Below are 11,152 nucleotides of genomic sequence, written 5' to 3'. Positions count from 1 at the left end.
GGGTGTTAGGACTAGACGTGGCAGTGATGGTGAATTTGGGCCACACTGTATTTTGAGATAGAAACAAAAAGACTTGCTGATGAGTTTGATTTGGGACGAAGGAATGATTACAACAAAGTATATACCTTAGGTTTTTGCCTGAGCACTGTGGATGGCGCCCCAACTTACTAAAATGGGGGACATAAAAGGAGAAGCAAGTTCAATCGAGAGTTCTGTTTGGGAATGCTAAGACTGAGATGCTATTTAGATGTCCAAGTGGAAATGCCAAGTAGATTATTGGAGAATGTGTAAGCCTGGAGTTTAGGAAAGACGTTAGAGATGAAAATTGGAGAGCCTCGGAAACACTGACACATTTAAAGCCAAAGGACAAGATAAAATAGCCCATAGTTAGAGTAGAAAATAGCTCAGGAGTCAGTCCCAAGGGGAAGAAAGTTGGGCTGCAGTGAAATAAAGAACAATTTTCTGCAGGGGAATGATGTCCCTTTCTAATTTAGGTATATTTGGAGGAAGCGCTGTGAGTTATCTTTACAGTTTTCATGATTCACTCACAGTTTGAGAATAGATGGTGCTTAAGAGGGACAGTGGAGAAGGTGATGGCACCCCACTCCAGTACTCTTGGCTGGAAAATCCCATGGACCGAGGAGCCTGGTAGGCTGCAGTCCATGGGGTCATTAAGAGTCAGACACGACTGAGAGACTTCACTTTCACTTTTCACTTTCATGCATTGGAGAAGGAAATGGCAACCCACTCCAGTGTTCTTGCCTGGAGAATCCCAGGGATGGGGGAGCCTGGTGGGCTGTCGTCTATGGGGTCGCAGAGTCGGAGATGACTCAAGTGACTTAGCAGCAGCAGCAGCAGCAGCACAAGAGGGACAGTCTTCATTTTCAGTTGAGAAAATTTGGAAGGTTGCTCTATGGTTTAGATCCAGAGAGCTGCTTTTTTTTTTTTTTTTTTTTTTTTGCTGGCGGCAGAACCTACTTCTGGTTAGCCTGTAACACATTAAAATGTTTCTCCTCCCTCCTTTCACACCCTCTTAAGGGCAGACCCCCACTTCTCATCTTTGGCTTTTGGGCTCAGATTAGATAGCCCTGCAGTCCGCCATGTTCCAAGGTCTGCATAGGCTTAGGTTGTACCTGTGATGGGGAAGTTATACAGATCAAGTTCATTAGTTCAATTCAGTCGTTCAGTCGTGTCTGACTCTTTGAGACCGCATGGACTGCAGCGTGCCAGGCTTCCCTGTCCATCACTGACTTGGAGCTTGCTCAAACTCATGTTCATGTCTATCGAGTCGGTGATGCCATCCAACCATCTCATCCTCTGTCATCCCCTTCTCCTCCTGCGTTCAATCTTTCTCAGCATCAGGGTCTTTTCCAGTGAGTCAGTTCTTTGCATCAAGTGGCCAAAATATTGGAGTTTCAGCTTCAGCATCAATTCTTCCAATGAATATTTAGGACTGATTTCTTTTAGGATTGACCGGTTGGATCTCCTTGCTGTCCAAGGGACTCTCAAGAGTTTTCTCTAACATCACAGTTCCAAAGCATCAATACTTCAGTGCTCAGCTTTCTTTGTAGTCCAACTCTCACATCCATACATGACTACTGGAAAAACCATAGCTTTGACTAGATGGACCTTTATTGGCAAAGTAATGTCTCTGCTTTTAATATGCTGTCTAGGTTGATCATAGCTTTTCTTCCAAGGAGCAAGTATCCTTTAATTTCATGGCTGCAGTCACCATCTGTAGTGATTTGGAGCCCCCAAAATAAAGTCTGTCACTGCTTCCATTGTTCCCCATCTATTTGCCATGAAATGATGGGACCAAATGCCATGATCTTAGTTTTCTGAGTGTTGAGTTTTAAGCCAAATTTTTCACTCTCCTCTTTCACTTTCATCAAGAGGCTCTTTAGTTCTTCTTCGCTTTCTGCCATAAGAGTGGTGTCATCTGCCTATCTGAGGTTATTGATATTTCTTTCGGCAATCTTGATTCCAGCTTGTGCTTCATCCAGTCCAGCATTTTGCATGATGTATTCTGCATATAAGTTAAATAAGCAGGGTGACAATACATAGCCTTGGTGTACTCCTTTCCCAATTTGGAACCAGTCTATTGTTCCATGTCCAGTTCTAATTGTTGCTTCTCGACCTGCATACAGATTTCTCAGGAGGCAGATCAAGTGGCTTGGTATTCCTATCTCTTAAGAATTTTCCACAGTTTGTTGTGATCCACATAGTCAAAGGCTTTGGCATAGTCAATAAAGCAGAAGTAGATGTTTTTCTGGAACTCTCTTGCTTTTTTGATGATCCAACGGATGTTGGCAATTTGATATCTGGTTCCTCTGCCTTTTTGAAATCCAGCTGGAACGTCTGGAAGTTCTCGGTTCACATACTGTTGAAGCCTGGCTTGGAGAATTTTGAGCATTACTTTACTAGTGTGTGAGATGAGTGCAATTGTGTGGTAGTTTGAACATTCTTTGGCATTGTCTTTCTTTGGGATTGGAATGAAAACTGACCTTTTCCAGTCCTGTGGCCACTGCTGAGTTTTCCAAATTTGTTGGCATATTGAGTGCAGCACTTTCACAGCACCATCTTTTAGGATTTGAAATAGCTCAACTGGAATTCCATCACCTCTACTAGCTTTGTTCATAGTGATGCTTCCTAAGGCCCACTTGACTTCGCATTCCAGGATGTCTGGCTCTAGCTGAGTGATCACAACCCATATAGTGATGATATGGGTTGTGAAGATCTTTTTTGTATAGTTCTTCTGTGTATGTTTGCCACCACTTCTTAATATCTTCTGCTTCTGTTAGGTCCATACCATTTCTGTCCTTTATCGTGCCCATCTTTGCATGAAAAGTTCCCTTGGTATCTCTAATTTTCTTGAAGAGATCTCTAGTCTTTCTCATTCTGTTGTTTTCCTCTATTTCTTTGCATTGATCACTGAAGAAGGCTTTCTTATGTCTCCTTGCTATTCTTTGGAACTTTGTATTCAAATGGGTATATCTTTCCTTTTCTCCTTTTCTTTTCAGTTCTCTTCTTTTTGTAGCTATTTGTAAGGCCTCCTCAGAGAACCATTTTGCCTTTTTGCCTTTCTTTTTCTTGGGGATGGTCTTGATCCCTGTCTCCTGTACAATGTCACGAACCTCCATCCATAGTTCTTCAGGCACTCTGTCTATCAGATCTAATCCCTTGAATCTATTTGTCACTTCCACTGTATAGTTGTAAGAGATTTGATTTAGGTCATAACTGGATAGTCCAGTAGTTTTCCCTACTTTCTTCAGTTTAAGTCTGAATTTGGCAATAAGGAGTTCAGTTCATGATCTCAGCCACAGTCAGCCCCTGGTTTTGTTTTTGCTGACTGTATAGAGCTTCTCCATCTTTGGCTGCAAAGAATGTAATCAGTCTGATTTCGATATTGACCATCTGGTGATGTCCATGTGTAGAGTCTTCTCTTGTGTTGTTGGAAGTGGATGTTTGCTATGACAAGTGCGTTCCCTTGGCAAAACTCTTATTAGCCTTTGCTCTGCTTCATTTTGTACTCCAAGGCCAAATTTGCCTGTTACTCCAGGTGTCTCTTGACTTCCTACTTTTGCATTTTAGTCCCCTATAATGAAAAGGCCATCTCTTTTGGGTGTTGGTTCTGAAAGGTCTTGTAGGTCTTCATAGAATTGTTCAACTTCAGCGTCTTCAGTATTACTGGTTGAGGCATGCACTTGGATTACTGTGATATTGAATGGTTTGCCTTGGAAATGAACAGAGATCATTCTGTCGTTTTTGAGATTGTACCCAAGAACTGCGTTTGGACTCTTTTGTTGACTATGAGACCTACACCTAACTCCGTCCTTATATTAGCTGTTTCTCTCCATCTCAAACATCTGTCCTGCCAGTTTTCCTCTCATTTTCTGCTAAGAAAACTTTGTGGCTCCTACTATTAACAGAAAGAAAAAATCCCAGATAGAAAGGCTTCATGGTAGATTTTGAGGTCCTCCATGATCTAGCTCACTTTGCCCTTTCAGCTTTGACTCTCTTTAGTGTCTATGTGTATACCTTTTGCTTCATCAAACTTTCCTGGGCTTTCCTTCATTATATTTATTGTGCTGTTTCCCAGCCTGGTTGCCTTAATCGCTCCCATTCTTTACTGTCTGGCTCACCCACTGAGAGCCTCCATGAGCCCTGAGTAGCTTCCAGACTTTGAGACCACTCACCCTGGTTTATTCTCCACCCTCTGCTTTAGCTTTCTGGGGCGAGTCTAAGTTGTGGAGAACATTTGTGAAGGAGACCCATCTTACCTATGAACAATTATGCCATTTAAATAGTAGCCAGCATATGGGCCTCCCCATTGAGCTTAAGGCCCAGGACAAGCTGTGACTTTTCTCATCCCCCTCTCTCCTAGGATCATGGCCCTAGTTTAGATGCTTTCCATACAGCCTTTTAAAACCTTTTCAAGCAGAGCTACTCCCTTCTTGGTGTCATGACAGCAATTTTCTTGTATTTAGGACATTTTGTCTTATTTAATGGTTTTTTTTCTGTACACATATTTCTTGCTATTAGATAGGAATGTTCTCCAGGAAAGGAATTGTTGTTATGAGATTTTATATCCTTCCTATGCTGAAGATGATCTGATAGTCCTCAGTATCCATTCTTATCTACTTCTGTGTTTCCTAGACTCCCTTATGCTAGAGTTCTAGATGTGAATTACATTTTATCAGTTAGGTGATTTTGCATGATATTTGGAAGATATTGTGATTTGGGCTATTTCTCTTGGCAAATACGGTTATGGAATCATGGATGTTGATAGGCAATTTTGGCAGCAATGTGAGGCCACTTCTGGATTCCAGCTTTCTCATTCCTTAACTGTGGCACTGGTGATGTATTGAACCCAATAGTTCCAGAAGTTGCTTCCTATTTTTCAATGATGCAACCCATATAATTCTGGACACTAAATCCCCTTTTGATTAAAATATCCAAAGAGGTTATTTTTCCATTCACTTACTGAATAAGGATCTCATTAATTTCCTTTTTCTATTACTGCATAATAGATAGGAAAGCCCAAATAAATATTCAGTTGAATTTATTCTGAAGTCACACTAATTTTCTCCATCTGCCTATCTATTCAACAAATGATGAGGGCCACTAAACTTCAGTGGAGGCACTAAGTGCTAAGTAGTACAAGTTTGAGTGAGATATGGTCTTATTTCCAGTTTGGTAGGGGAGAGAATTACTATAGTGTAACAAATGATATCGCAGGAATGAGTAAAAATTTAGGGGAAAGAATGCTTGGAGTATCCAGGGAAGCTGCCCATAGATGTGATATTTTAGTTGGGACACAAAGGATGCTGAGGTTTTTGCCAGACTGAAAGAGGGGGGAAGGTATTCCAGACTGTGGAATTGTATATTAAAAATATGATTTATTGAAAGTCTATGGTACACTAAGAAAAAGTATTAAATGTTCCTTGGAGGAGTCTTTCATGAGATTAGGCTGGGTAGGTCATTTGGGTTAGATTGTGGAGGTCCTGTGTGCCATGCTAAGGGGTATGAACTTTATTCTCAGGTCACTGAAGAGAAGGGAGGTTAAGGTGGTGGAGATGGAGAAGTGGGAAGAGATTTAAGAGGTGTGGTGGATGTAGAGTTGGCAAGACTTAATGATCACTTGCAGGCTTCCCTGATGGCTCAGATGGTAAAGAATCTGCCTACAATGCAGGAGACCTGAGTCCAATCCCTGTGTCAGGAAGATCACCTAGAGAAGGAAGTGGCAACCCACTCCAGTATTCTTGCCTGGAGAATCCCATGGACAGAGGAGCTTGGTGGCCTACAGTTCATGGGGTCGCAAAGAGTCAGACATGACTGAATAACTAAGTGCACACACACACAATGATCACTTGAATATGGAGCTGAATGAGCGGAAGGAGTCAAATTTGACTCCTCTGCAGGGGAAGGAGCTGAAGACGATGTTTAGATAAGTTCCTTTTGACTCCTTGTTCTTTGTTTCATATTGATTCTTATTATTTTAAGTGCTCAGGAGCTCAAAGAACAAAGAGATCTTAAAAGTGGAGAAATGATTTCTTATCCTTGGAAAATGCCTACAAGTGAAGATAGGATGGCCCCATAGTGAAGAAAGAAAAGAGTCACTGAGGTTGATGCTCACCAATCATTTATTGGGTATTTTAATACAATTCCATAGACTTTCTCATGAAAGGTTTTCAGGCTCCAGGAGCTAGGGATCAACAGTGTTGGCTTGTTGGAATCTGCCAACAGATGACATGTTTTCTGTTTCATGTGATCAGAAACTAAAAGGCATCGAACTGGAATCAGTCCAATCAGCTCTCATGATAGCTCAGTGGCCAGTCCTGATGAGGGGTAGAGACATGGGCATGGGGGTGTTGTGGATGTCTAGCAGCCTCTCACTGTATTTCATTTTAGTGTAGGCTATGAGGCTTGCAATTCTTGATGGTTTAGCCACAAGAGCTCTGTAAGTTCTGGTGTCCTCTCCTCGGGTTATAATGTATATCTTTAGAATGCCTTTCCTGTTTCTGAACTTTTGAGTGAAATTCTTACCTTTCAATGATCCAATCATGTCCCACCTATACAGAGAACAAACCAGGAAATGATTTAAATCCCCAAATTAATCAAAATTGGGATCTGATTATTTCACCCAATTTACCACTCAGATTTTACCCAACCAGAGCATTCTGGAATTGCTGATCAAAGAACTGAAATGCCCTAGAAGTGAATTCTAGTTCCTAAAAGCATCCTTGTGGTTAGATAGAGTAGAGGAGAGAATGAAGATACACATTTTCAATCTCTTAAGCAGAAGTAAGGATGAACTTGATGTGTAGATTTCTTCCTTGGCTTCATGTTGCTTTAGCTCTTGGTGCAATGCACAGCCTAGTGCCAAACCCCTTTCTGCTCTTGTACGTAGTCATAGAGTGGATTGGGAGCAATAGTTGCCTTGATAGGGTGACTTCCACCCTGTTCTCTTCTTTGAGGCCTCCCAGCATTCTGGGTTGGATGGAAGGCCAGGTCACTGCATCTTCCTTGGGAACTTGGACTCTGGCCATCTTCATTCATATGAAATTTTTCTCTGTTGGCACATCCTTCCTGGGTCCCATGGGATTGTCGATACTGGGACTCTTGATACCTCTCTTTATCCTTATGGGTTTGCCAATCCTGTTGTTGTCGACGGTTTTGATCCTCTTCATGGGTTTGCCTGTCTTGTCTCTGACGGGTCTGCTCATCTTCGTGGGTCTGCTCATCTTCATGGGTTTGCCTGTCTTGTCCCTGACGGGTCTGCTCATCTTCATGTGTTTGCCTGTCTCGTCTCTGACCGGTCTGCTGATCCTCACGAGTCGGCCTGTCTTGTCTCTGACGGGTCTGCTCATCTTCGTGGGTCTGCCTGTCTCGTCTCTGACGGGTCTGCTCATCTTCGTGGGTCTGCCTGTCTCGTCTCTGACGGGTCTGCTCATCTTCGTGGGTCTGCCTGTCTCGTCTCTGATGGGTCTGCTCATCTTCATGAGTCTGCCTGTCTCGTCTCTGACGGGTCTGCTCATCTTCGTGGGTTTGCCTGTCTCGTCTCTGACGGGTCTGCTCATCTTCATGGGTTTGCCTGTCTTGTCTCTGACCGGTCTGCTGATCCTCATGAGTCTGCCTGTCTCGTCTCTGAGGGGTCTGCTTATCTTCACGGGTTTCCCTGTCCCATGTCTCACGTGGAGTTTCCTGACCCTCATGACTGTGTCTACCGCAGCTTTGGTGGTCCTGCTCTTCCTCTGCCTGGTGGCTCTGCTTCTCACCATGACTCTGCCTGGTCTGGACCTGTCTGTGGCCCTGCTCACCACTGTGTGATTGCCAGTCACTCCCTCTGTGACAGGGTGGCCTTTCTTGCTGAATTTGTGCTACTAGTTTGTGTTGGCTGTCCTCTTCGGACTCCCATGCCTGGCGACTGTTCTGCTGCCCTTCCCTAGTCTGGAATCTCTGTCCCTGATTTCGGTTTACTTCCTGTCCTTGAGTATATTGACTTGGTCTTCCTGGCCTTCCTGATTGCTCAACATGTGAGTCTCTGCTTGCTCCCTCGTTCCCTTGGAAGCACCTATTTTGCCTAGTTTCCCCAGTCTCTGACTGACCGTATTGAGAGTTCACACCTTGTCTGTCTGTCTGACTATATCGAGTGCTCAGGCCATGCCTGTCTGTCTCATCATAGTGGGAACTCTGGCCTTGCCTGTCTGTCTGACCATAGTGAGAGCTCAGGCCTTGTCTATCTGTCTGCCCATACTGAGAGCTCAGACCTTGTCTGTCTGTCTGCCCATAGTGAGAGCTCAGGCCTTGTCTATCTGTCTGCCCATACTGAGAGCTCAGACCTTGTCTGTCTGTCTGACCATAGTGAGAGCTCAGGCCTTGTCTATCTGTCTCATCATAGTGGAAACTCTGGCCTTGCCTGTCTGTCTGACCATACTGAGAGCTCAGACCTTGTCTGTCTGTCTGACCATAGTGAGAGCTCAGGTCTTGTCTGTCTGTCTCATCATAGTGGGAACTCTGGCCTTGTCTGTCTGTCTGACCATACTGAGAGCTCAGGCCTTGTCTGTCTGTCTGACCATAGTGAGAGCTCAGGCCTTGTCCGCCTGTCTCATCATAGTGGGAACTCTGGCCTTGTCTGTCTGTCTGACCATACTGAGAGCTCAGACCTTGTCTGTCTGTCTGATCATAGTGAGATCTTTGGCCTTGTCTGTCCGTTCGACCATATTGAGAGCTCAGGCCTTGTCTGTCTGTCTGCCCGTAGTGAGAGCTCAGGCCTTGTCTATCCATCTGACCATACTGAGAGCTCAGGCCTTGTCTGTCTGTCTGATCATAGTGAGATCTTTGGCCTTGTCTGTCCGTCTGCCCATAGTGAGAGCTCAGGCCTTGTCTGTCTGTCTGCCCGTAGTGAGAGCTCAGGCCTTGTCTATCCATCTGACCATACTGAGAGCTCAGGCCTTGTCTGTCTGTCTGATCATAGTGAGATCTTTGGCCTTGTCTGTCCGTCTGCCCATAGTGAGAGCTCAGGCCTTGTCTGTCTGTCTGACCATAGTGAGAGCTCAGGCCTTGTCTGTCTGTCTGACCATAGTGAGCGCTCAGACCTTGTCTGTCTGTCTGACCATAGTGAGAGCTCTGGCCTTGTCTGTCTGTCTGACCATAATGGTAACTCTGGCCTTGTCTGTCTGGCCTTGTCTGGCTATAGTGAGCGCTCAGACCTTGTCTGTCTGTCTGGCCATAGTGGGACTCCAATTCTTGCCTATTTCTCTGACCATAGCCTGATTCTTGACCCAGCCTTCCAGACTGTTCATTATAAGAGCCCGATTCCTGTTGGTTTGTGTGGCTATACTGAGGATCCTCTCTAAGTCTTCCAGACTGGCCATAGCTTGACTGTTGTCCAAGCCTATCAGATTGTCCACAATGAGAATCTTGAAGTTGTTTCTCATACTGATTTAGGGCAAAGACATAGCCTTGTCTTTCAGGATTGCCACTGCCAGATTTATTACTCAGTCTTTGACCAGAGCTGGAGTCCTGACCCTGTCTCTCAGTCTGACCATAGTGGGAGTCCCTGTCTTGTCTCTCTGACTGACCGTAGCGAGAGTCCCTGTCTTGTCTCTCAGATTGATCTTGGTGGGTATCTTGGCTTTGTTTCTCAGACTGACTATGGCAGGAATCCTGCCTTTCTCCCTCATGTCTCTTCCTGTGTTGTCTGCCTGTATTTGTTGGAAATGTATGGCCTTGTGTTCCCTCCTGCTTCCTTTCTTGCTGAGAGGTTCTATCTCCATATGATTCATTATCCAGCCTATGATAGCAGGCTTGGGCCAACTGGAACACCATCAGGAGATATTCATGAAAATCAACATGCTCATTTCTGTTTCTATCCAAGAGGCTCAAGATGGTTTCCACAGTCTCTGGGTCGTTTGGTCTCTGTGCAAAGGTAAAACAAGCAAAAAAATCAGATGTTCTCCTATGGATAGTGTCAGTATCTGTGCCCCAGTCCATTTAGTCCTGCATAAACCTTCGATTGAGAAACCACTAATCTAAAGTGGCCTATGCTTGGTTCTAGTCTTTGATAAGCTGGTTCTCAGAATCTCATCCCTTGCTGGACCAATGGGAGCATAACAGTAGGGATAGATACACTTATTTAAAATCAGCTTCATTAATAATTACTTTGAATCATTTGAGGAAGCTATCCCATTCCACCCCATGCTATGTTGTATTGTTTGTTCATCTGGTTTTTCTAACCACACTGTGAGATCCTGGAGGGAGGGGAAGCTGGTTTTATTCATGTTTGTATCCCCAGTGCCCAGAATGGTGGTATGTAGTAGATGTTCAGTGACTCTTTACTGAACAAATAAATGAATGAGATGTGTGGACAACACTTAAATATGGAAATCAAGATACAAATCTCAGATTTTCTCCTGAGAAATGATTTCCAGCCTGAGCTGTACTCCCTCTTGTTTGAACAAAAATACAAGGAGGTGTGTGTGTGTGTGTGTGTGCTGGAAGAGAACTACTAAGGAGCTGCCTGAAATTCTTTTAGTTACAGGGTAGATCATGAACAAATAAAACAAAAAGCATAACATTCTAAAGGCAGGTGTCAGTGTAATTCACACTTGTCTCCATGGGGCTCAAAGTCTGAGCATCTTACCCGGAGGATGTCTCCAAACTCAGCCAAGAGCAGCTGCTTCAACTCCTCCTTGCATAGTGAGGTGGAATCCCCATTCTCTTTGGCATATTTCTGGAACACTCTAATCACGGTGAGTATGCTGTTCAGGAGTTCGGTCATTTTGGCAAAGATGAAGGAACCTAAAAGAAGAAACATTATATTGTCTGTATTTACAATGAAGACCAGGAGACAGCATTTCCAGAGGAAAAGTGGCCCCTTTTGGTCAGGGAAAAAAGTTTAAGAAATGACAGAGCTCATTGTTAGCTATACTCTTCACTCTCTTTGACCACAGTCAGACTCCAAATATCATGTGTTCAATGGAATAAAGGTGAAAACTATGTGTCCCCTGCTATAAAAAGAGACGATATCCTAGAATACAAAATGTTATAGGGATTTTGTATGCTCTGTCTTCTACTTCACATGGGACTTGCTTGATTGAAACGCTCATATTAGAACGAAAAAGAAGGGAGATCAGGAAGGCCGTAGAGG

The 11,152-nt window shown here is 44.0% G+C and overlaps 1 protein-coding gene across 1 annotated transcript; it reads right to left on the bottom strand.

Annotated features, from left to right (window-relative positions):
* Positions 1-7,976: 7,976 nt before the first annotated feature.
* RPTN (repetin) lies at positions 7,977-10,783 on the bottom strand. The gene is made up of 3 exons (XM_070368735.1): positions 10,646-10,783; positions 8,217-9,921; positions 7,977-8,083 (listed from the first exon to the last, which is right to left on the bottom strand). The coding sequence occupies exons 1-3, from the start codon at positions 10,781-10,783 to the stop codon at positions 7,977-7,979; spliced, it is 1,950 nt and encodes a 649-aa protein (XP_070224836.1).
* Between the last annotated feature and the right edge of the window lie 369 nt (positions 10,784-11,152).

This window comes from Bos mutus, chromosome 3 (assembly GCF_027580195.1).
Source record: "Bos mutus isolate GX-2022 chromosome 3, NWIPB_WYAK_1.1, whole genome shotgun sequence".
In the NCBI taxonomy this organism is placed as follows: Eukaryota; Metazoa; Chordata; class Mammalia; order Artiodactyla; family Bovidae; genus Bos; species Bos mutus.
Note: the sequence above shows the minus strand (reverse complement) of the source record. Positions and strands in the feature narration are given on the sequence as shown.